Source organism: Poecilia mexicana, unplaced genomic scaffold, assembly GCF_051168715.1.
Source record: "Poecilia mexicana isolate PSO_F unplaced genomic scaffold, ASM5116871v1 scaffold_1, whole genome shotgun sequence".
Classification (NCBI taxonomy): Eukaryota; Metazoa; Chordata; class Actinopteri; order Cyprinodontiformes; family Poeciliidae; genus Poecilia; species Poecilia mexicana.
In genome coordinates this window covers 15,411,024-15,437,513 of record NW_028263370.1, presented here as the reverse complement: position 1 = coordinate 15,437,513, position 26,490 = coordinate 15,411,024, and the positions used below count along the sequence as shown (strand labels likewise).

The 26,490-nt window shown below is 39.1% G+C and overlaps 1 protein-coding gene across 2 annotated transcripts in view; it reads left to right on the top strand.

Annotated features, from left to right (window-relative positions):
• Positions 1-25,504, top strand: part of septin9b (septin 9b) — a 62,012-nt gene extending 36,508 nt beyond the window's left edge. For both annotated transcript variants that reach the window (XM_014968360.2, XM_014968359.2), the window contains exons 3-11: positions 7,466-7,651; positions 13,882-14,013; positions 14,199-14,280; positions 15,593-15,730; positions 19,280-19,397; positions 19,605-19,700; positions 19,825-19,921; positions 22,683-22,734; positions 23,768-25,504. In XM_014968360.2, the coding sequence (XP_014823846.2) occupies positions 7,466-7,651; positions 13,882-14,013; positions 14,199-14,280; positions 15,593-15,730; positions 19,280-19,397; positions 19,605-19,700; positions 19,825-19,921; positions 22,683-22,734; positions 23,768-23,984 (1,118 nt within the window). In that variant the 3' untranslated portion in view covers positions 23,985-25,504. The remainder of the gene's footprint in view (positions 1-7,465; positions 7,652-13,881; positions 14,014-14,198; positions 14,281-15,592; positions 15,731-19,279; positions 19,398-19,604; positions 19,701-19,824; positions 19,922-22,682; positions 22,735-23,767) is intronic.
• The last annotated feature ends 986 nt before the right edge of the window (positions 25,505-26,490 follow it).

Genomic DNA, 26,490 nt, shown 5'->3' with positions numbered 1-26,490 from the left:
TGTCAGATTCGCTTCTTGAAATTATGACTGGAAATAAAACGTACAGTTTCTGGCATGTGGGTAAATTCAACATGGTTACATTTAAATGAGTTTGTCTCTTGGTTTGAATGATCAGGTACATTTTATTTCTGATCAACTATACAATCTTGATATTTTGGAATTATAATATTGTGTTTTCTAGTGATTTGTAGAGAATTAGATTATGTTGTGCATGACTTTATGTTCTGATTGGTAATTATTTGTTTGGACATTAGAAATCAGTCAACATGCCATACCTAGTGGTACTCAGTCGCGCTGACAACACTTGTTGGTGTGGATGTTATTGCAGAGAGAAGACGATGTGTCAGCTGTTTTCAGTAAGGTATTTGAAAATTAAGTCGGAGGAAAAAGAATAAGAAGCATTTTTGAAAACCTATTATATTTTCATAGGAGGATGCCTGTTGTTCATTTATATTGCATTAGATGTCGGCAGATAACAGGAAGGTTAATGTATTGCAGCAAAATTCCTCTGTAGAAAAGTAAGCCTTTAGATTTTTGCAAAAATAAAAAAAGTACACTATTTCATCATTTATTATTATTATTTTAAAATCAATAAATTAGAATCAACCTGAGTTAGCATTAGCAGGTTGAAGGTTTACAAAATTTCTGCTTGGTGAATTTCTAAATGATTCACTTGAAGTGACTTACTGACCACTAAAGAAAAATGTACCTGAAAGCTAGATGTATTTTAATTATATTAACATATCGATTAACAAAGGGAGAGTTACTGTCTGTGGAACCTCTTAAGTGAGGGAATTCACCCTTCATTTCTAAAACACAACATATTTGCATAACATTGAAATATCATGACCTGAAGAGGAACTTTGGTCTTAGAAGTCAAAGGTCAGCTGTGAAACGCTTCTAATTTCCTCATGAATTGCTTCGTCACATTCAGAATGAAAGTATTTGAACCAGTCAGCCCCCTTTACCACTCGGTGATTAGTGGCTTCCAGATTTACTGCACCATGGGCTCTGTTTGTCCTTTTCCCCATACCCCGTCCCCTGCTGCAGCTGCTAGCTGGTCTTGCGGTGGGACCCTCCTAGTTTCCCTTCCATGTTTCTCAGAAACGTTCAAGCTTTGAGTTACAGCTGTGGTCAGTGGGTTCTCACAATGGCACACAGCAGAACAGTGTCCTCCCTGCTGTGTTGGACTTCACTTTTTTCGTTTAGTCAGTCTCCGCTTACAGCCATTGATCCCAGCTGCGCTCAGGCGGCTTGTGTCTGGTATTTTAACACTTATCTCTGGCAGTGCTCTTTATCTCAGCGACCCCCCCCCCCACCATGTGATGACCCCACTCTTTGTCTCCTTACATTTTTTTCCAGTCTTTTAGGGGTGTTTGAGACCATCTGCTCTGCTCCACATGAAGCCAAGGGCTACATTCTCCAAAGGCCACCACAAGTGACAGTGCCTGGTGGCATTCCTGAGACCTCTTTGGACATTTCTTTTCGTTTTAGGGCCGTGTGTAGCCATTGTTGGCCTCATGTGCCATACAGTGGAATGTGAACCTAAGTATTTATTTGACTTTAAAAGTACAGATGCAGTAGGTAGGACAAGACATGAAAAGCTAGTGCAGTAAATATCAGTGAAGCTCTGCCACAATGCTAACCGTCATGCCGTTTAGTGTAATCAAATCTGTGTAATCCTTTTAAGCTTGTTATTGCTGATCTTGTCATTGTGAGTGGAACTGATTATCGATCAGTTGCAGTGACTTGAATACTGTTCCTCCAGAAGGCATTGCTAGACCAAACAATTGCATTAATGCTTATGACGTTCATCATAATCCAGCGCTTGTTTCGAACTGTACTCTGCTCCCTTGACTTTAAAGTAGGCATGGGCTAGTATGAGATCTCCTGGCATAACCTTGAACCATAGTTGCATTAAAAATAAGATTTAAAAGTAAAATAATAACTTTATTGATTTGGGCTGGAAAGTGGCACTGTTGGTATCAATGTTCTTAACTGGTTACTCTGATTTTGTTGTAGCCAGTTATCTAATTTTGTCTTTTAGGCCTTCCTTCAGCGAGCCGGGCAGCACTGCACAGCAAGTGGTAGTCGTAGAGCATTGCAGAGTTACTCTGTGATCCACACAACCCCATTTAAAGTACTTTGCTTTCGAGATTTAACTTTTTAAAACTTTATATATGTTGATACTGGTAGACAGCCCTTCAGGAAAATATAAAACTCGCTGCAGATAATCTGGGTGTTTAAAAACATCGAAATCTCTGTCATTAAATGACTTTAATTTCACACAGTGATTCAGAGCAGCCCATTACTGCATATGACTGGGAGTAACTTGAGCACTTTCCAACAAAAGAAAATACAGTCTAAACACACCTGAGAATGTTGGAACCATTCAGTCTGCTTAATGATTTTTGGGAAAGTAACTGAACAAACTTTAAGAAATGATTTAGGAAAAATGTCTTGCTGGATGTAATCTGCTCCACCAGTTGGATGGTTCAGAGTCTTTCTCAGTAATTGGCCAAAGCGTGCAGCTCAAGTCTAGATTCTCAAACTAGGCTGGGTTATATTTAGTTAAAGATCGAGCTCACCACATCTCGTCTGTGGTTTATCATACCAAAACTCTGTCCACTCTAGGTCAAACTGTAGCTGTCTTTAGTTATCCCAGCATTTCACTGGTGCATTTTCTTTTTTCCGTCCATGTGAACCAGATGGTTCCTGCTGTGACATCTGGTAGGATGGGGTGCAGCATGGTGTGTTGATGTCTTCACCTAGGCAACCAACCAAAGATGTGCCTTCCTCTGACAAAACAATGTTCCAGTATAAAAGAGCTAGTTCTGACCAAGTAGTGTGGGGGGAAAAAAAAGAGAAATTAGTATTGCTATTGGAGTATTTTTGGGAATAATGTAGTTTTAAAATAAATACCTAATAAGTATATAAGAAATTAGATTCAGACATTTTGTCTTCTTGGGCGAGTTTGTTGTCAAACCCCTTTTATCTATATTTAATTCAGACAAAACCTCCCCACAAAAACACACAATACTAGCCAGAGATAAAGCAGAATTTTACCATGATCTTTTACTTCCTCTCCAAAATGAACTAATAAAACATATCATACTAAGAAGTGCTAAACAAGACTTCAGTATCATCACTCAGTATGCTCCTGAAGAACACATTGCACCTGTTATTCTAGGTGCTTCTAAAAGTAGAAAATAAACGAATTCCTGTGTTCAGCTGCTAACTTCTGAGCTGCCTGACTGCGGATGTGAAGTTTGTGGTTTTTTCTGCTGTCAAGTCCTCAGTGACAAACAGGAAACCAAGATAAAACACACAGCAGGAACTCATTTTTATTAAACACGAAGACTTGTCATGCAATCCTGTGAGCAAACTTCATCCTCACCGATGTGAGCGATTAAATCCTGAAGCCCACCTCCAAAGTGTCTGCTTTTAAAAATAAATGACCAGAGCCTGGGGTTTTCTCTTTGATGGGATTTGTCCATTCGTGCAAAGAAAACTCATCCACTTCATTCATTCAAACAAAGCTGAAAAAAACCCAGCTAATCTCTAAATGTTCCTGTTGCATGTTGTGGTAAAACAATATAAAATACTCTGCTTAGTGTTGTGTAGCATGTTCTTGCAGTAAGCGTGGGATGGTACAAAGTTCAAACTGTTTGGCAGCTTTGAGTGGAAATATAACGGTTTCAAGATATGGTATTCAAAAAGTTTAAAACAAAATGTGGAAAAGGATCCGACTTTTATCTGTACAGTATTGTCCCTTTTTGTGTAGCTGACTCTCAGTTGGTTAGCATGTGGTTTTTAAAAAATCTGCCTGTTCATTTAATTTGACTCAAATGAGATGAGGTCACACGGTTTACAGAATACTTGAACTGAGGCAGCGACTCAGCCCTAATCTGGAAGGAAAAACTGGACAAACTTAGTAAAATTTATTGTCAGAGGCCATTTTATTTAGACAGTACGACTTCTTAAAACCAAGTTTATCTTTGTCAGTCACAGTAAATTGCAGCTGCTGCCTTTTAGTCAGCTGAGCAGAAATACACAGAAAAGAGAGAACATGTATGACCCAGCATCTCTTTCTGTGAAATCTCATCTAAAAGAACTGAAAATATGCAATATATATACATATATTAGTAAAGTATATAGTTTAATATATGTAACTGGCCCATGCCTACTGGTTACTTCTATTAAATTTTGGTAGCTAAAAATACCAAACTAGTCAACTGGCCAGCTTTTCTTATTATATTTCAAAGAGATTACTCTTTAGAGACCATATTCAGTTCCTGAAGGGATTCATTGATACACTGATGCCATTGTACCGTTTGTTCTTGCTGGTTTGCCATACCGAGTTTCAGTTTCTCATGGCTGAAACGTTGTTCCTTTTTGGTGCGTCAGTGAAATTGCTCCCACGTGAGCACGGTTTGGATTTAACTGATGCTGCACCTCTATCATGATCTGAAAGTTTATTATAGTTTTCTGAGAAGTAAAATATAAATAGTTTTCACTGGCCTCATCAGTGGCATAATGTTGAGTTGCAGATTTAATGAAGAAACCTCTTACGAACAAATATTTTGTTCATAGGAGGATTTTAAAGGTAGGGGCAAGCTGACGATCGGCGTCTCTTGGAAGAGATGCGGCCTCTGAAACTACTATCGCCTGCCTATGAAGGGGAAGTCAATTTTGCTGCAAAAGAGTAGCTGTCACCACGCCTTTGCTGTGTATTTTCCTCTGCTAAAGCATGTTTTCCATTTGTACAAGTTCTGGGGTCGTGGAGCCCGAAAAGCAGCTTGGCTGCAGACCTGTATGTCATTAGAGCTTATCTGCATCATTCATCGTTCAAGAGGCTTCCAATGCCTTTCGGGTTCAGTATGAAACAGTGCATGTGCAGGGTTTGCCAAACGATACTTTGTGATATTGCATGGAAAGATTCGCAAGCAAACGTTGAATATAAACGGATCCAAAGAATATTGTGCAAAATCCAAGACACGTGTTGGGTTTCTTAAGGACAGCACTGCTGCTCTAAATCAACCTGTGCTCGCTGTGATGCTGTGCAAACTGAAGGCTAACATTACATTATAGATTACACAGTTCTCTAGAAATGTCATGTTTGCTTTTTTTTTCTTTTTTTTTACTTGAATTAATGTCGTGCGAGGGAAATTGCATCTTGAGAGAGTGGAAAGAAAACTTCTACAGAGATTAATTACTGACTGAGTGGGGCTCTTACATTTTAGGTGAGCAGTTCGTGGTATCAAAGTGCATCAGCTAACCATTAAACTGTCAAAGCATTGAAATTTAGCAGGACTGACGGCGACTTTTGAAGGTGTGGCGCTCTTCCTTCTAATCTAAACTCCAGCTATTCTGTGAGTCTTGGAAGAGACGAAGACTTTCAGAAGTATTCATTTGAAATCCATGTAGAAGTCTGAGGCAGAAGAGTCTATGATCACAGGACACACGCAGATTTATGGTGTTTAATGAGGAGACAGACGAACGTAGTCGTTAGAAATGTATTATTAGCCCTCTGTCTTTTCAGTAAGAAAAACCTTAAAAAACACCCACATACTGTAAGTGATGCACCAACTGGTCATTACAAACGTTCCTCAGAAACATGGTGTGTGCTGTGCTTTGCAAATGTTTTCCTTCTGGTTAAAGCCTAAACGTCAGTGCAGTGTATTTTTTTTTCCTACAAAAAAAATGAATACATGGTTCTAAAGAAGTGGGAAGATTAAACATGAATATTTAGAAAGTATTTTTTAGAAACAATTGTCTGAAAAGAACAGCATGCATCTGGCACCGCTTTTTATGATGCCTCGGAAATAAAAATGTGTAACACAAAGTGGAGAATACAGGTCGGGGACAAAGTTGTGGAGAATTTTAAAGCAGGAATACGTCATAAGACGAGATCCAAACCTTTAAACATCTCAAGGAGCTCTGTTCAATGCATCGTCTGAAAATGGAGAGTACACAGCACAACTACAAACACTTGGATGTGTGTAGGTCACCTAAATTGTCTGACCAGGTAAGGAGAGCATTGATAAGAGAAGCAGCCAAGATCCTCCAATATAACTTTGGAGGAGCTGCAGATTTTCACAGCGCTGGCTGTAAGCTGGGCACTTTGCAAATCTAGCTTTAGTGGAAGAGTTGCAAGAGAAAAGTAATTGTACAGAGAATATGAAAAGTTTGCCTTGAGAAGGGAACTTGTTAGAGACTTTGTTTTCCAGCAATTACCATCTCTAAGCTTACAGCCCGAGTTGCAATGAAATGGTTTAGTCCACTGGTCTCAAACTCCAGTCCTGAAAGGCGGGGTCTTGATCAATTTGTAGATTTCTCTCTGCTTCAGCACACCTAACTCAAATATTAGCTCATTGGTGGAGCTCTGTACAGCTTGACTTCATGCTAGTGAGGCAGTTTCACCGTTTACTTCAAGTGTGTAGGACAAGGGACATAGCTAAAGGTTGCAGGACTATGGCCCTCGAGGAATGCAGTTTGCAACCACTGGTTTAAACCATAATGTTTTTGAATGGCTCAGTCAAAGTACAAATTTAAATCTAGTTCCGAATCTGTGGTGATTTTTTTAATTAAGGAGGTGCTTCTCCTCCCCCAGTTTGACTTGAGTCAAAGTGTTTTGCAAAGATGCCTGGGCCATTACAAACGCATCCCACTCTTAAAAGTAAAGCTTGTAACTATGCACTATTTAAACTAAACTCTCTTTTTATGTGATTTTTGGCAACCAAAAGAATTGAAGATAAGTACCTGTAGACTGAATATGTTTAAAGCCTTCATTCAGCCTTAAACATGTGTCTGTGGTTTGTGACTTCAGACCTCAGACAGACACTACGAAAAGTTTCTGTTAGAGCACAGGAAGCCGTTGTCTCCTCCTCCGAGAGGAGTGACTCGATTTCTACAAGCATGCACTAGCACATTTTGGCAGAGCCGAGCCGTGTTTCAGTCTGCTTGTTGCAGCGTTGCCTTGGCAGACTGTCTTCATCTTCATTTTTCATTTCAGCAGTCCTGCTCTAAACTGAGGTAAGTTCTGATTTGCAGCGGCTGCTTTGTGTCCAAACCACGTTTTGTCTGGTGTGTCTTGCTGCTTTTAGACTCGTGCAAAGCAGTGCTGGAGTTTTTGCCACTGGAATTCAAACTTCTGCACCCATTGTTTCAAAAACGTGTGCATTTACTGTTTTGCAGTGCATCTATGTTTGTTGCTTTTTATTTTTGCTTAAGTTTAACTGAAAAGTTCTGGACAAAAAGAAAAGCTTTGTCATTTGAATAATGGATAGGTGCAGTAGTGTATGATTTGCAGTCTGGGACTTTGTTTCACACAGGAAATGAACTGCTGAGAGTTCAGACGCCTTTACCCTTCATCTCAGTTTCACATGTATTCACATCTTGAACAGTTCCTTTTGAACAATTCTGTGGATAATAATTCCCCTGTTTCTTTTTTGCCTTTCCTTAGGGTCAGAGGTCAGCCTGAGCCACAGCAACATGTCCGAGTCTGCCAAGCCCCACCATCCCAGCCCTCAAGGCAAGGGGGAGAAGAGCCATGGAGGAGACTTCAGCTACGTTGGCATCGACGCCATCCTGGAGCAGATGAGGAGGAAGGCCATGAAACAAGGCTTTGAGCTCAACCTCATGGTTGTGGGTGAGTTGGAATCATTTAATACAAGCATAAACGTAAATGCCAGCTAGAACGGAGGCACAAAGAAATCACACCAAAACCTGATTATTTTCAGTTCAGCCAATCCACATCAGCCACTGACTGAGTGATCGAAACTAAAAAAAAAAAACCAAACCGTCAGATCAGTAAACGCATCATATCTAAACTAACAGGTTGTGGTGACATGACACTCTTCAGTTTCTTTGCTGTTACAGAGGCAAGAAGACTGAAAGTTACTCGTTTTCACTGTGGGTGTTGGGATTTAGATGAATTCAAGTTGTTTTATAAAGGAAACTGTGTTTTTACACGTGAAGACATGTGAGCAGTCGCCTCTGAGACAGTGAGAGAGTAACATGTTCAGCAGGGAACAGGAAAACTGAACAGAGTGCAGCCAGCCTAGTCAGTCGTTTTTAATTTTCAACCTATGTCTGTTGTGGAAGGAAGAGGATTTGGAAATGTTGGCGGCATTTTAGAAATTTCTGAGTTAAGGGATCCATTTCCAGTTTGCAGAGACCTTTATGAGTTATCAGGGTAAACCTACATTTTGTAAGAGTGCCAGAGTTCCAAGGTATCAAAGGCTTAAAAAAAAAAGTCCACATAAAGATGCATAAAAATGATCAGGTTTCCATTATTTACAACAGGAAAGCCACAATTATATTGTCAGTCTGCTTAATGTTCTCATGACAATGATTTAACAAATTATGGAAGTTTTCTCTTCACCTAAATATATTTACCAAAATCAACCGATTTCAGCTTCCATCACAATTAGTGATGCACATTTAAATTTCTCTGTAAGCTTACATCTGGTTGAGCGATGAGCAGTTATGGAAGACCGAAGTAAAACATGGACTAAACACCCACTGAATTTGGTAGTTTTAAGTAAATGTGCAAATTACTGCTCTGCTCTTCTAACAAGCTAAAATTGGGTATTTTAGCTTGTTTATTTTAGCCAGATTATCGGCTTACTTGCCTAGCCTTCATCGCTGCCTACTAAATATGTAGTTCTGTCTTTTTTGCATGTCCATTGCGTTTCAGAAAAGCCTTATCTTAATAACGCTAATGGGAGGTGCCCCTTTACTTCCCATGGCATGACTTTGCAAACAGCTGACCTACTTCTGTGTAAACAGCAGAAATGAGAGTGACCGTGGGTGGCATCAATGCAGCCCTTAACCCAAGCATAAACCATAAGAGTCTTATGAAAAGTATTGTGGGTTTTAAAAGCATGTCTCTTTTTTTAAAGGTGTAATATACATTGAGACTGGAAACTGGTCCATGTCTTTTCTCGAGGATATAGTGAGCTAATTGCTAATATTCATGCTAAACATGCCAATAATCGTGCTACAATTATTTGAAATGTCAGTTCCATAAATATTTGGTATTTGCTTTCTAACATCACCTCTGGCCCTAATATAAAATATTAATACTAATCACATTTCTATTTATTCTAGTTCTTAAATATGAATCAGATTTTTTTTTTTTTATTGTTATTGGCAAGTCTAATATTGACAAAAACCAGCGATCAGAAATCGGCCACAAAGTTTTGACATGGAATGTCTGTGGAAGAAGAAGAAGAAGAAGAAGAAGAAGAAGAAGAAGAAGAAGCTAAATTTAGGGGGAAAAAAGTAGATTTTGGTCTGGTTTGTGAAATGATGTAATGACTGACTGTTTAGATTTTTATCAAGCATGAGCAGTAACTAGACTCTAAATTTGATTATGTCTGCATGCTACAAGAGACTGATCTGAAATCTAAACTGACACAGATGTATGTAAGAGAGCTTGAAGCTTTTATTACTCCCAAATGTGTGGTGTTTACCCTAATTGAGAAAAAAAAAATCAGTATAAAATATAAAACATTCACTGTTTTATGCAGTAACAATAAGAACTGGCAGTTCAGAATGGTATGCAAAGAGACACTCAAAACCATAGTCAGCATTTACATAATTATTTTTCTCATTACTCACTTTGAACACTTTCTAATGTGTTTTCTTCTAAGCATTTCTTGGAAGAAATGCCAGCCTGGCGCCTTCATCCACATGATTTCCTTTTGTGTGTGTATTCATGGTGTACCAAACAAACAAAGCAGCTTGAGTGGATAAAAAGAGGCTGTCGGCCCGAGAGGGACAATTAGTCTGACAAGTCGAAGCGTTCGCATCAGCAGCAGCTCTTACAGTGACTGTGACGGCAAGACAATACGAATCGGGCCGCTCCATCAAGTCTGTGTATGCGTCTATTTGTGTCAGTTTTCATAAACGGCTGTCTGCTAATGGCAAGAAAAGCACGCGTTAAAAATGTTGGTACTGTTTTCAGTTTTTGCCGGTCTGAATTGATTGTGTTTGAAACAAATTTTGTTTACCTTCTGGTTCTCTGTCATTGGAGGCAAAAAGGAGGAAAAAAAAATGTAATGGCTAAAAAATGCCTCAGGAACACCAGTGGTCATCTAACAATTACTTTACTGCATTTAAAAGCATTTCGAAACTGTCCGTTCTTATACAGAGTCCTGCAAAAGTGCTTGTAGCCAATGGTCTTCTTGCAGCTGTTTCTTCACTTACATTCTTTAGAAAACCTTAAGTCCTTCACAGAGCAGCTGTATGTTTTTTATTCGTTAACTCGGAGTTTGGTGACTTTTAAAGGCAGTTTATTGTACTGGATTTTATTTCAGGGTGTTATTTCAGCTAAATACAAAAAAAAAAAATTGCTACAAATGTCCTGCTTTTTATTTGCCAAGTTTTAATTACAAATTATAGTTTTCCTTCCACTTACCAATTTATATATGCTGTCGTGCTGGTCTATCAAATAAAATCCCAATAAAATTAATGAAATTTATGAGATGTAAAATGACAAGCGTGAAAAGAAAACTGCATCTAGTCCACTTTTGGTCCCCACATTGCATTTGTATACATCCGTGTCCATCATTCAGTCAGTCAGTCTTAATTTTATGACAGCCTTTTTACCCATCGAGGCGTGAGCAGCTTATCCTGCTGCTTGGTTGCATGCATGGAGTCCCTCTAATGTAATCTGGGTCTGGAAATATATTACCCATATGCAATGATGGGACATCAGTACGGTTCAAAGTTAACTGATTGCCAGTGAATCCTGATCACAGCCTCTATGCTGGATGAGTTCATGCATTGATTATTGGGAAAACGATTCAAGGAGTAAAATTCACCACACACAGAATGGGTCACTTGGCAACACAATCATGTCTTTTATGCTTTGATTTTTGTTGACGCTGAGAGTTTCTGTAGAATGCAGTTAGCTTTCCCTGGAGGGCAGCAGTTTGTGCTCACATGTTGGTGAAGCATCAGCTCCAAAAGGAATCTCTTGGCATGACAAACAAGGATCTGCAACATAAACTGTGTTTTTCCAAGGGAGAAATATTGATGATAGTAAAAAAAAAAAAAAGAGGGGGAATTAAAGATGCAGAGAGGAGAACCAGAACTCCATGGAGGGAGTTTATAATAGTTCTGGTCTGGTCAAAAATGATACAAATAGTTTTTTTTTTAACTAATCACACACAAATACTTATTAGTGACATCAATGTAATTAAGTAAATTTTGACATAATTTCAGTTTATTTTGCTTGTTGCACGCAGACTGCACAATCCTGTAAACAGCTGGCAAGTACGCACTTGCAGCGCTCCGACACCTGAAGGAAAATTCAAAACTCGTGTGGTGAAATAAAATGTTGTGCAACTGCTGGATATACGTTTTATGCAGCAGCAGATGGAAAAAGAACAGACAATAACTTTGTGATTCCACGTCGAATTCTTACGGAGTGAGAAAACGTACAACGCAACAGTTATAGTGTCGGATTCCTCGGACCGAGTGTTGGCGGATACGTACCTAAGTGCATCATGGGAGTCCAGTTTCTCACAGTCAGGCTGGTGCTGACTTGCCATTTGTGTTTGGTTCAAAGAATCCTGGGAAAAATGACTCAATCCTTGTGCTTCGTTACCTGTAGATCCTTGAGAGTGATGCTTGGTGTTGTGATAACACCAGAGTGTTAATTAAAGTATGAAGAGTCCTGTGAAGAATGGGCAGAGGTTAGAAGCAAAAGGTTTTCATGGAGTCTGAGTCGGGTCGTTTTAAAGGTTAGAACAGCTGTGGTCTTGATCTTGCTCCCGTTGAGTCTTGTGGCATTCAGGCAGAGCATTTTCTGACCCCCCCCCCCCCGCCCCCCTCATCCCCCCATTCAGCTGGCTGACTTCAGCTAGTGTGAGTGTGTCTGTGATACAGGCAATGGAAATGTGAGCATGTGCTGGAGGATGAATTCACAGAGTGGCCTGAATGTGGAGTTGGTGTAAAAGGACAAGTGTCTCCCTGGGTGCAACAGAAGACCTACTAACTTGGCAAAGCTCCACGTGACAGTTGACTCCCACAGGGCCTGATGACAAAGAGCAGGAAAAGGGCTGAGTTTGCGTAAAAGTTCATTTTAAACAAAGCTACATTCCTAACGCATGATTTTTGCACTCCACAAAAACCTGTGTACTTTGTCATATGACTATGTACACAAAATCTTACAAAGTATTTTTGGTCCAGTCTTAAGTGCATATATGTTAACGCACATGAAATAAGGCTAAAGTACTTGTTCCACTGGCTGACTTTTTTCACTTTTAACAAGACATTTTCCCCATGCCATAAGGGAAATAATTTGCTAGTGGAACTGGTACTTTTTCATCAATATTAAGGAATCATTTACTTAAAACAACCTCCCATATATTGGGGCCGTCTGTTGCACAGGATGAATATTTTAGACATGTATGGCTGGCCACATGAGAAGAAGTTGTCAAGGAGAATATTATGTGCAGTGCCTTTTTTCGTTATTTTTTTAACCATCCTCAGTAAGTAAGCTTAATATCAATTTAGGTTAACTTTGTTGTGAAATTCAGTTTTTTATTTTGAGAGGCTTACTTCCTGTTGAACCACATGCTAAGACAGTTTTGAGACTGCAGAAAGATTGCAGTCTCAATACGGTTTTTGTCTGTGCATGCCGTGTTTTGTTTTAAAGAAGGAAGAGAAACGGTTATAAGAGATTCAGATCTTCATGTTTTGTATTTTCATTTTTTCTTGATAAAGATTTTTGTTTTTAAAGTCAGGGTTTTGCGTGAGGCCTTTTACTTTTCCAAGAGTTCTTCAAGGATGACACAGATACTGGATCTGTTACCATAACTGTGTTTAATGCTAAATTAGGGTTTGTCGTTATGATAATGCATTTTTATTTTTATTTTTTTTGACGACATCTGGCTGTTTGAATCTGAACTGCATTATTTCAAAGTAAACATGGTTGGTTAAAATGCATCTCGAGTTTTATGAAACCTTTGTTATATTTTACAAAATGCATACAGGGAGACATCTTCTCATCTTGTTTCCAGATACCAGTTTTGTTTGTCTATTGTACGTGTATAGACACAAGAAGAGGGGGAAAAAAACTGCAAAATGGGACGTAGGAAATAACAGCAAAGCTCTATAGACAAACTGAGTGATGGTTATAAAGTCTAACAGCTGCTGGCAGGAAAGATCTGCGATAAATAATGCTGCATTGTGCAACAACAATGCAGCAGTCTCTCTCCATTTTGGTAACGGCTTCATGCATTAGATGGGAGACGTTGTCCAACAGTGATGTTGTTTTTAGCTAGGGTTCTTCTAACCACCTGCACTGGGCTGAAGGAGCATCCAGAGACAAATTCCCCCAATGTCAGTTCCCTGGATGAAAAAAAAAAAAGTATAAAAACAAATATTTCTTACACCATTAGCCTCATTCTTCGTGGTTCCTCTTATACAGCGTGAAAACGGCTAGAAAAACTGAGCTATGTTTAAGCGCTTCTCTTCCTCCCTTCAACATGTGGAATTTTTGTTGAGTTAATAATGTACCACAAAGACAGTCAGGTTTAATTCATCACATTCATCCCTTGGTGGGTGATGATTCTTTTGTGTGTGGTCTGTCGAACACGTCTCTCCTCCAAGCCCCCACAGGTCGCTCATCTGACCTTGCAGCTTCATGCTTGCGATCCTCGTCTTCCTAAATATGCAGACACACTCATACTCACACACACTATACCCCAAACCTCAGACCTAATGTTTTGTCCGGGCTTTTTGGGTTAAGCAAACAAAAAAGTTGAATTTAAGTGAATGCGTTTGCATCTTTTGTGGAAGAGAAAATAAAAAAAAACAGATGGGAATCTGACTTTCTTGTGTGTTTGTGTTTTTGTTTTTCAGGGCAAAGCGGCCTGGGGAAATCCACCTTGATGAACACACTGTTCAAGTCCAAGGTGAGCCGTAATAAATCGGTGCAGTCCAACCCGGAGGAGAGGATCCCCAAGACGATTGAAATTAAATCCATCAGTCACGGTTGGCCTATATTCAAGTTTAACAGCGCATGGCATTTACACTGCACATATGGTGCTATTAATTATGCAGTGCTTGTGTGTGTGTTTTTTTTTTTTGTTTTGTTTTGTTTTTCCATATGATGACCTATTGTGTTTTCAGCAACATAATTGTTCCCTGACAAAAAAAATTGTTTTGTTTTTGTTTAGATATTGAGGAGAAGGGAGTGAGGATGAAGCTGACGGTTATTGACACTCCTGGTTTTGGAGATCAAATCAACAATGAAAACTGGTGAGTGAAGACGGTTTCCCTCCGTGACCATGTTTGATTTCTCATCTCTGCGCGTTCCATCAAATCTTTGAGGAAAATGAAAAATGAATGTGAAAAATCAGGGATCTCTTTAGGATAAGTTGTGATCTTTTGTGTACATACATTAACATTAAGTGCCTAGGTTAATCTTTGATTACAATTCATTTCTATCCAGTTGGCAGAAGTGTTTTTTTTTATCATGTGACCTTTTTTTGTGAACATATTGGACAACGATTTGCAAAAAGTATCCCCGTCTTTTTGGATTTTTTTTCACACATTGTGATGCTACAGCAAAAAGCCTCAGGTTATTTAATTTGGAATTTTATGATACAGACCAACATACAGTAGCTACTGGGCCGTTTTGCCACATGCTTGTGCTTTTATCTCCATTGCCGTTCATGGAATTGTCGTTCTGTTGGAACGTGAAACTCGCCTCCATTTTCAACATTTATTCAAGGGGTGAAAATTTAAAACCCTTTGAAAATTGTAATTAATTTCTTCATTAATTCTGACCATCTTCCGTGTCTCTGCTGAATAAAAGTGTCCCACAGCATGATCAGTCCATCACCATGTTTCACAGTGGAGATGTCTCAGCTCTTTTCACGTTGTCGGTCTCATCTCAGTTAAGCTTCTTCTTCCACATGTTTGCTACTTCCATCCAGGACTTAGGTCAGACTTTAATTGGGAGTTTCTGTGTCTTTCTCTCAACAACTGATTTCTACTTAGCATTTTTCCATGCCAGGTCAGATCTGTGGTTCAGACACCACGTAGTTGTTTTAACAGATTCTCCCACATGAGCTCTGGATTTCTACAGCTCCTCCAGAGTCACCATTGATTTATTGGCTGCTTCCCTGATTTAAGCTCTTCTTTCCTGGTCAGTTTAGTTGGACAGTCAAGTATTAGTGGGTTTGTAGTTCTCTTGTGCTATTCTTTTATAACCTCACCTTGCTGCAAAGTTTTCCACCATTTTCTGTCCTGTGTTCCCCGATCTTCATTACGCCATTTATTCTCTCATGTTCTTTAACAAACCAGTGAGGCCTTCACAGAACTGTTCAATTTCTGCTGTTCTGTGAAACTACACAGAACAGTATAAATTACACACAAGCATTTGCTTTCTTCCACTTAACAATTTTACACCACTTCTGTGTTGGCCTAAATCTTAGTAAAATATAAGAAAGCCAGTAAATGCAACTTGGAAAACACGTTTGAGGTTTGAAGAATGTAAATAGACATCATAGCTTGATGATTTCATGTTTGCCAGCGAAACGACTCATTTTTTACACTCGTATTTCAGCTGGCAGCCCATTATGAAGTTCATCAATGACCAGTACGAAGCCTACCTGCAGGAGGAAATCAACATCAACAGGAAGAAAAGGATCCCAGACTCCAGGGTTCACTGCTGCATATACTTCATACCCCCCACAGGGCACTGGTAAGATTGCCTCCTAAAAAGATCAGCTCTCATTTCAACCCCCCTCCCCATCCCACATCCACCAAGTGGTTCACATTTCCCTCAAATGACCTCTGAGATGACTCAGGCCTGTTTGGAATCTCCTCAGACCGCCTGTGTGTCCGCAGCTCTGTTGGTTTCTCAGTTTCATCCACCACTCTTATGATTTCATGGGGAAATAATCCCTCCCTGAGCTTTTTTTTTATTTTTTAAATGTTAACAAGACCCTTTTGGCCAATTCTCTGTTTAAAAGTCTCTGATTAAAAAGAAAGATGTAAAACCGAGTGGTTTAAAAATCATGAGCAGATGCTGTTTTACTAGACTGTGGTCAAAAAAATCTCTTTCTGTCATCTATGGGAGCAGAATTTCCCAAAAAAAAAAAAAAAAATCTGAAAGTATTGTTACAACAGTAAACTTTTCAGTCAGTAACTAAGACAGACCCATCCAATGCTGCTTCCCCGTTATGCACCAAGAGCTCCACAGTTGTTCGCTTACAAAACAGATTCTTTGTGCAGCTGTGGGGGAAACATGTCCGTATTCTTGACAGAACCCCTCAGCAGTGAGCCATGATGCCACAGCTGCTGCTTCTGGGTCCGTGTGTGTGTTTGGTAAGAGGAGTTTAGGTAGAGCTGTCATGTGGGGCACAGTCGTGGTATCGTGTGGTTGTCCTTACTCATTTGTTATCATGAATATGGACTGCCTTCCAAGTTATTGTGGCATTATGAAAATGTCTTCTAAATGGGTAGCACATTTTCGTTACTTTACTTTAAAGGTTTGTAAATTATGCCTAACAAGAAACCCACAACTCGGTGAAAAGACGGTGACAAGTTTACTTGATCTGAGCAGAAATCTAAATCTGCATTTGAACTGTTTGTTTGATTCAACAAGTGATTTTAAAGAGAAACATCAATTGGGTTCACAATTTTTATTTTAACGCACAAAAATCCACAAAGACTCAAATTATGCTTGCAGGGTCACATTGCATTACACCCAAACCTATATATGGTTGAATGTTCTTTAACAACACATTTTTGTGTCTGTGAACAAGGTTCTGACTTTTTCAGCTACTTTACCACATTCCTTATCATAAACGGTAGAGCTCTTTCAAGTCGGTTAGTTTTCTGGCATGGACTCTGCTTTTGATCATCGCCCATAAAGTTTGAACGATTGAGATCAAGGCTTTTGGGGAGGCCGTGTTTGCTTGGATTCATTGTGTCCAGGTTTAAAGGATCTGACTAACAAACTACTGTTACAGGCTACAATTTCACCTTAACATTTAAGATTTTTACATTTGCATCGATTTGCTTTTGAGCTCATCCCAAATGTTGAGCTGGATGTCAATCTCGTTCATCATGCAGAAATATCGAAAAGGGCTGAAGGGTTAGTAGAAAAGGAAGTAATACGATTATTTTCTGGTCAGGGTGATACTCCCAGAAGTAAATATAAATGACCTATGTGACAAATGAAATTGTTTGGACTGTTAAAAGTGCTAAAGATTAAAAAAAATAATAAAAAAAGTTTCCAGATCTTGTCAAATGCATCACTCTAGTTTAGAATATATCGACGAATCATTTCAAGACTGAGACACAGTCTTGCTGTAATATCTAGATATTACAGCAAGTCTGGCCAGAAGAGACACAGAGGAGGACATACATGCTTCACAGCGCGGCTGACCCGTTAAATACAAAACCTTTGGTAGTATTAAATCGCTGACACAGATACGGTCCAAGAGATTCGTGAAGCCTTTGAATAGCGAGCCAGGAGATGAACTAGAATGAGCTCCTTTAAAACTCCTTCCCCTTCAGACGTGGAGTGCGCTTAGTATCTTAAACTTCTTCAGACTTAGAAAAAAAATCTTGACTTGCAGAGAAGTTAGTTTGAGAGGAATCTGCTGCAAAGTTGCATTTATAGGTTTCAGATGAAAGATATGGGGTTACTGAAGCAGAAATGCAGCAGTCTGGGCATCGGATGCTATTTTCAATGAAGGCCTCAACAGTGTCCCCCCTCCAAGCAGTGCAGCTTTTACTTCAATTTCAGTGTTTGCTCTGTGACTCCTGTCAGCTTAGAACTGCCTTCTGATCACTTACAGTAAAGGAGGAAGGTGGTTTGCTTTCAAGTTGTTTTCTCTACACTCAATTTGATCACTGAGCTGCTTTCAAACCGTCTGCCATTTCTTTCATCACTGCAGCCACTGAATTATTGCATGCATACAAGAGGACAGATGTAACGTGATCCTGCATGCACATTGTTTTGTTTGCATTTCTTGCCCTGGCATATGTTATGGAAAAACGACGTGTGCAATAAAAAGGATGCGGAAATGCTCAGTCATGCCGTGTGTGCTTGTATGTTTTTGTTTCTACACGTTTTACAATACAATGATTAGATTCAAAATTAACTGACTGCAACAGATTGCTTCCCACCAACCTGAATCCTCCTGTACTTATCTTTTGATTTAGATGTTTCATCCTTTTTTTTTTGTCTTTGTTTTTGTATCTCTCTTTCCCCGGGGCTTTCGATGCTCTGCGTCACTCGTCTCTCTTTAACTTTGTGCTGCTCTGTTTCCTTTTCTCCGCTTTCCATGCTTTGTGGAACACATGCTCACCAGTGTTTCATCATGTTTCAAGGCTGACATGCCCATCAGTCTGTGTGGAGAGCGAGTCAGGCCTGCCCCACAATCCGCCCCTGGGAGTCTGAGCCAGGCTGGCTCGGCTCGGCCGAGGCTAATTGAAGGGCAGAGCAGACTGCATGGAGGGAGTCTGTGTGAAGGCTCAGCTGCAGGCAAAGCCGAGATGAAATTAAAAAAAATAAAACATAGAAAATCTAACAAGCCTGAGAGCATATCATTCCTATCAACTGTGCCTTGCAGAAGGATTCATAGTTCTTAAAGCTTTTCACATTTTATCATTTAACACTCTCAAACTTCAGTGTGTTTTGCTAGAATTTTATGTGATAAACGAAGACATTTTTTAAAAAAAGTAAAAAAAAAGGGACATTTTCTCAAATGATCAGAAAAGTGTGGTGTTGCAGATGTATTTAACCACTAATAAATTACTCCTATTGCATTCAGTCATCCAATTGGTCAAATAACAAACACATCACCTTTACTGCGCCGTTGTTCATGGACAAAGAGATGGAGCACAGATTCATAGAAGAATAAATCTGACGAGACAAATTTGATCGACAAAAGATTTGTAGGTGTGATGTAAATCCTCCGAGAGTGATTAAGATATTCACACGACACTTCTCAGACTTTTGTCAAACGTTTTTAAAAAATCACATTTTGCTTCCACTTTACAATTAGAAAATCCAATAAAACACTGGCATTGTCAATGATAAAGGCTGCTGATCAAATAAGTTGTGTGGGATGGTCCTCAGTGAGCGGATAGCTTTAGGAAATGCATTTACTCCCCTCTGGTGGTTATTTTATGTCATTACATCAAATCCATTTAAAGTGAATCATAACTTTACTTTGTACCACAGAGGGAAACGGGAAATTATTCACACTCAAGTTTCTTTGTAATCGTCCTGCAGTCTCAGACCTCTGGATGTGGAATTCATGAGGCGCCTCAGCAAAGTGGTCAACATCGTCCCGGTCATCGCCAAGGCCGACACACTGACCCTGGAGGAGAGGGACAGCTTTAAACAGACGGTGAGAAATGTTTGAATGTGCTTAGACGTTTCCTGCCTTTTCAGCTGCATCACATACGAGAAAGTAAAGATGCGACCATGTGTGCAGTCTCTTTCAGATGGAAAACTCGTGCTCACTGACGATTAAAATCTCTTAATAGCTTGTCCGTCATATAATGTGAAACTTTAGCAGATCTAACTTTGCGTTTTTGTCTCTCGCTGCGCGTAGATCAGGGAAGAACTGCGAGCCAACGGGATCGACGTCTACCCGCAGAAAGAGTTTGATGAAGATGCAGAGGACAGAATGATCAACGACAAAATCAGGGTGACTTTAAATCCAGATAGATAAAGCTTACCTGAAGCATGTTGGCTTTGGCTTACTGTCTGTCTACATACAAACCGTAACCAGAATAAAAAAGTGAATCGGAGTGTGTTCTGGCCCAAATCAGGAGATGATCCCTTTTGCTGTGGTGGGCAGTGACCAGGAGTACCAGGTGAATGGGAAGAGGCTTCTGGGAAGGAAAACAAAATGGGGCACCATTGAAGGTAATAGAACTTGAATCCCTCTCGGTACATGCAGGATTTTGTGTGTTTGTGGAACTTTAAGGTACTTTTTAACCTCTCGTAGGATATATACATAAAAGATGAGAAAAAACAATAGCAAGCACACAGATTGGAAACAAATAGAACATCTTGATTTTTGTTACTTGACACATTCTCAAAACCTACTTGACGTCAAGTAAGTCTGATTAAGAAGTGTAGTGTAGTAATGCATTTGACCATTTTTGCAAATATTTGCAATAAACTCAAAATCATGCTAATTTCTATGTGAATTTCTGTGGTCGTGGAAATGCAAATAACAGGGGATTTCCTTGGACAGCCTTGGATGCTGGTCCTTGTTGATCGCACTGAAAGTGTTGATTTAATTTCCCCTTTGTCAAAGAAATTTGACACGACACTCCAAGGCAACCAGACCCACCAAACGGTTTGGCTAAGCTTCCCACAGAAAAAATAAACATGTTAAAGAATTAACACTTTTTTGTTTGATTAGACCAGTTTACCCCACTCACATGTCACAACAGCTGTTTTATTGAAATAAATAGCACAGCGACTCACATTCTTCTCAGTCACTTACCACAGCGCTCACCAACGTGGTGAAGCTGCTCTACAAAGAAACCCATGGTCTATACTCTTTCTGAAGTATTTTAAACTGTGGAAAATAACATATTGCAGCTTTTACATGTGGCTGGGCGGTCGAACCATTTGTTGCACAGATACTACACGGGTTTCTCTGAAAAGGAAAACAAGAGACTTTCCTCCTTTTTAAGATAATGAGAACAAAGAACAGCAGTAAAGTTATTGCAAACAAGTGCGTTTGTAATTTGGTGTGTGGTTGTTTTACTTTGTTTTATTTTGTCTGACTTTGTCAAAGAGATGCGAGTGTGTCCTCTGCTGGCATTTTCCCACATTTTGATGAAGCCCTTTTTGTGGGTTTTGGGGAATATTGTCTGATTTACACATGGTTTTTACATTACTTGGTTCACAGAATCATAGCATCTGGTTCTCAAATACAGTTTACTACATTAAACTATGCTGATCCTGAGGCATATTAGAAATACAAGTTGCTTTGTGAATAGGATACAAGCTACAATACAGGCAGAAATGTATATAAATTGAAGAGAAACTATTTGTCACATTCATACTGGATTAAAGGGAAAATTAGTGAATTTTGAAGTGAGGGTTAAAAAAGTTATACGAGGATAATTTGTGTCTTCATTAGTGTAAATCCAGTTTAGCTGAAGGCTAAAGCTAACATATTAACTCTCAAAAACAACAGCTGTTTATATTAAAGCAATTTTAAGAACTTTTGAGCTACTGCCATGTCTTAATTCTTACACAGGAAGTGGAGGAAGAAGGTGATCTTCCTGTGTGAAATGTACAGAGATCTGAATATGTCAGCAATTTCTGATCAGAGTTATCAGTTTATTCTGAATGTTATTTATTTTTTCTTCTTAAGAAATACTCTGTTGAAAAGAAGTTTAATGTCTGACATTCAGCCTTTCCCACAAACTCTCCAAGAGTTTCACTCGTAAAACCGATTGATTGTAGTGTGTAATAAATAAGAATCAAGATATTCTTTTTAAGTTGACCATTGTTGTCTATTCATTATGAGGAAGTTTTCATTAACACAGTTTGGTTTGAACACAGATTTTAGAAGTGGGACAAAAACCTGTTAATAAACAGTAAGAAGCTTATGGTGGTGTTAAGATCAGTGTAACTGCACCAAAGTGTGTTTTTAAGACAAAACACACTAATTAGAGTTACATTTCACTTATTTATTTCTTTAGAAAGCCAAATGCAAATAATATAATGTGGAAACTCAATGGCCAGAGGTGCATTTTCTTTTAGATCCTGTGTGAATAACTGTTTAATACAAACATAATTTCAGCAAATGTCCTTAAATTAGTGTTCACTGTAATTGCTATAAAATGTTTGAGACTAAACATTTACTCTAGGCAACTTTAACCTTTTAACACAACCTCACTTAAAAAAACATTCTTTTAAGATTTTTCATGTTGGAAACAAGCGTCTCCCTTTTTGGAGTAAAGTCATTTCTGACAAATTAATTACATTTTAGAATCTCTCAACACTTCAAGGAAGCTGAATGAAGGGAGGCAGATAAAGCAGTTGCTGAAACCTGTGGGAGAGATGAAGCCACTGGAGATTTCCGAAAGATTCGGTGGTTGAAGTCTCCACGTATCATTCAAAAGGGAGAAATTGTTTATATTATTGAAGTTTAAATGTGGGAGATTAAAGCAGGACTAGAGCAGCGCTGATGCCAGCCAAGTTAGTGTTGGACATTCCCCCGATGCCTCTAATCAGCGCTCACAGGCCGAGCACTTCCTCCCCTCTCCTCCTTTGAAAGCAAATTTAATTTCCTGCTCAGTATTTCAAAGCTTTCCATAAATGGCGCCCTCCTTTTATTTCATTTTCAACCTCTGACACAATCTCTAATTCCAACATGTGTTAGCCCCGAAGGGAGGCACTAGTGACTTGTCATGGAGAGTTTGTTGAAACGTCTCATTTTAAAGTTCTCCCAGTGTGGAGGAGAGATGGGAATTATTAAACGCTCTCCATTGAGGAGGAGTGCGTTATCTTGCTTTAAGAAAATTGCTGGAGATCTTGGGGCAGCAGCGTTTTTCCTCTGTTTTTGCTTGTGGCCAACACTGCCATCTTGTGGTGTTTTAGGGGTTTTCAACATTCAGAATTGTTTTAATCACTATTTTTTTTTTATCTCTCTTTGCAGTTGAGAACATTGCACATTGTGAGTTTGCTTACCTGCGAGACCTACTCATCAGGTGGGAATCCATGTCATCTAATTATTTCCTTTTCATGACTTTGCATAAGTGCTTAAATGAAATTGAGTTCAGGACTGAGTCTCTCCTGCCAGGTCAGAAACACTCAGGCGTTTTGTGTATCTGGGCTGAGGTAATTGTTGGCTCCGCTGAATCGATGAAGCTTTACTTCACAGCAAGAATCAATAGAAATAAAATTTTTTAAAATGTTTCGAATGCCTGTTAATATAATGCTACATCTCAGGATTTGTTCATGACTGTGTTTTCTTGAGTTGTTGCCTGCATCGTTTAGGTAAGTGAAAGAGAAGGTAGAGTTTCAGTCTTAGGTTTAATTTGGGGCTTTAAATAATATAGTTCAACAGTTTTTTTGTTTTGTTTTGTTTTGTTTACAGTTGATTTATGTGCAACAAACAACTTGAATGAATGTAAAAAAAAAAAAAAAAAATCTACACATTTTTGGACTCTTGGGTTTTCTTAAAGCCACACAGGCTCAAAATTATGCATAAACAAAAACAAATATTTTGTATAGTTCCCTTTTCAAGTTGTATAATGACTGTGCGTTTTGTTTTCACCAACAAGCTTTCGACATGTTTGACCACAACATGTATGTTTGAAGGATTTTAGAGTGGTAGAGGCGCATTGCTACGTCCAAATTCTTCATTTTCACTTCAAACCAACAGCTAGATGATTTAAATTCAAACAGAGCTGCCTAAAAACCTGATCTCTGTGGTTTAAATGGGCGCAACGATTCTCATAACAGTTGTTGTTTGATATACATCTGGAATTATTTATCTCCAATCAATTCAGATTATGCAAATTGTTAAAATGATTGAAAGTGTTGCCGTTTTATTTACCCAAGAAGCACTCGGGCGTTTTGTGTAGGAAAAGAAATGAGCCGTTTAAAAGCCCAATATGACCTTCATGCCCAGTTTGAGTGTGTGAACACATCAGAACTGTAGCTGGAGAACAATATTTTGTCCAATAAAAACAAAACAAAGACTTTCCACCTGCTAAGATAATCCCTACTCATCCGCAGGACTCACATGCAGAACATCAAGGACATCACAGGGAGCATCCACTACGAGACGTACCGCGTCCGTCGGCTAAACGAATCCAACGGCCAGGTCATCTCTCAGACGTCTGACCATATGGCGGTTCAACCGAAGGCCAACGGTCAGCTGGAGGAGCAGCCCGGCGCCCTGCAGGCCAATGGGGTGGCTGCTCAACATGAAGCCCTGTCCCATGAGATGTAGAGGTCAACTGTGGCACCGGTTTATGATATCAGGCACAGTCCATACACTCAGACATGCTGTGTTTACACGAACAAGCCCAAATCTATATAGAACACACACACACACACACACACACACACACACACACACACACACACTGATGCTGTGAAGAGCATTCTTACCACACAGATGGACAGGATACAATTTTTCTTTCGTTTTTTTTTTTGTTTTTGTTTTTTTCTTTTCTTTCCTGTATAATTACATTTCCGAGTAAAAATCCTTGCTGCAATACACGGCAATGTAAAACAGTTAAAACTAAAAGTTTCAGTTCCTGGAGCAACTAAAAAAGGAAAGGGAAAAACTCCTTCCGGGGTGCAGATGCCCTCAGTCAAACCCTGACAGAAAGCCGTCTGATCAGTTGAAACAGCATCGTTTTTAAAATGAAGTACAACGTGCGACGATTCTGGCCGCGCTCTGAGCTAGAAACATTTCCGTGCCACTTGCCTGGTCTGTTTTGTGCTGTGGTGTATAGTATTGTATCGTTACTGAGGTTAAATAGGACTAGGGTTAGGTTAGGTTTACATTGTTATGGGTAAAAGATATAGTCGACACCTCTGCACTGTGAAACAAATCCGAAATGCAACGGTGGTGTGGAGCAGCTCCTTATGTTGTGTTAGGATGTTCCAAATCCCTTTATTGCCAAACCAGACTGTCTTTGTCGATACATTTCCGATAGTGTTGTGTTATCAGCTGTCTTACATTTTCCATTGCTTGTTTACTGTTGTATTTTTATGGCTTATGTTAATGTTCTAATATTAATTGTATAAGATGAGGTGCATTTGTCCAATGCCGTTGTTTTGTTCACTCTTCTGACCGTAAACCAAATAAATTTGTTTTTGTTCTAAAGAGAAGCACATACAGCATATAAGAGCTGAATTATGAGTAGCTATTTAATTGTTGTTTAATGTAGTACGTATAATTCAACTTTAACTCCTGAAGTTTGTAACAGGCCATAAATGATAGTTGATAATAACTTTAGGTTTAAACTGTCGTCATGGTTTTTTTTTTCCTACAGCATGTTTTATCATATTTGAGAGACTGCACTATGTCGATTATGAAATTATTTTAGCGAGAGGAAACATTCCTACCAATTCATGATACTTTCATTCAGGATTTCTGTTACATTCGTGTGTGGGGGGTAAAAAAAAATGTGCCTATGAAATTTTAAAATAACACGTGCAAATAATTTGATGCAAATGCATTTCAGCAGCAGCTAAAATGTAATATTTTTGATGACTTGTATTCTCAAGGAATGTTTTCTAGGCCCAATTTACCTGCCATTCTCAGTCAACTTTGTGAGCCTGAGCAGAACTATTTTCCATAGTAAATGCAAACAGAACTGTTGTATCTTAAGGAAAAGTAACTGAATTACTCTTTGTTTACTGTTGTATAGTTCCTGTGTAATTCGCCATGCTATTTCAGATTAAGGTTTTATCTTTGATATGCTATCTCAAAGAATAAAGATTGATATTTTTACTGTCTATTTGTGTAAAAAGTGTAGAAATGAAAATGACGTACTGCGTCTTTAATCTATGTTGAATTCCCCATCATCCGTATGTTCAATTATTTCCTCTGTGGTGGATATTCATACATTTAAATATCTCTCGCCCCCTGATCACTAATGAGCTACCTCCTTTTATTCCAAAAATGTAAAAATAACTTGCCTAGCTTTAGAAATGCATTAGCAATGCAGTACAGCGTCTCTTTAATCCAGGTTATAATCACATACTGATGTGGGGTCATCTGCACCATCTAAATTACAATATAATGAAATATTACATATTTGAAGAATTGTCGTGCAATTTGTTGCATTGCAGGGAGAAGGTCCTTGGTTTGAATCCTGGTCTGGAGTCCTCTGAGTCTAACGACATGACTGTTGGGGTTAAGTCTGTGCATGTATGTTCCTTTTATTTCTAAAGCCCGCTTTAGTCTATGTTTAGGGTCCCCGATCAGTAGGAACATGTAATTTTGTCCTGGTTACATGAAAGTGGTTGTTAGTCTTAAGGGAAAATCCATCCTATAAACCATGTTCCCTTATAAGCAGCCATGAGTGGCAAGAAGATAAACTGCAGACCAAATTTTGCTCAGCTTATTCATAATAAGCGTATTTTATAATATCCAGATATTCTGCCCCACAATGACAGCAGAAGCCCCTTTGGGAGAAACTGTGACTTTGCAGCAGCAGCAGCAGCAGCATCATTACTCCCCCGGACTGCTCTAACAGGGCCTCTCATTTTCACCTCCTGTCACATCCTCCTCAACGGCACGGCTGACCGTAATGTGTTGACAGTTAGCCGCATCTCAAAGGTCGTCGTCTACTGTTCACAAATTGGAGCTCCTGCTCTAGCTGTTGTTGCTGCGTCTCAGTTGGAATCGCTGCTCAGAAGCCTCCCTGTGAAGAGAGCAACGGTGTTTTGGTGGCAAATGTGAAGGTGAGAGGCAAAAAAAAAAAAAAACACTTGCAGGA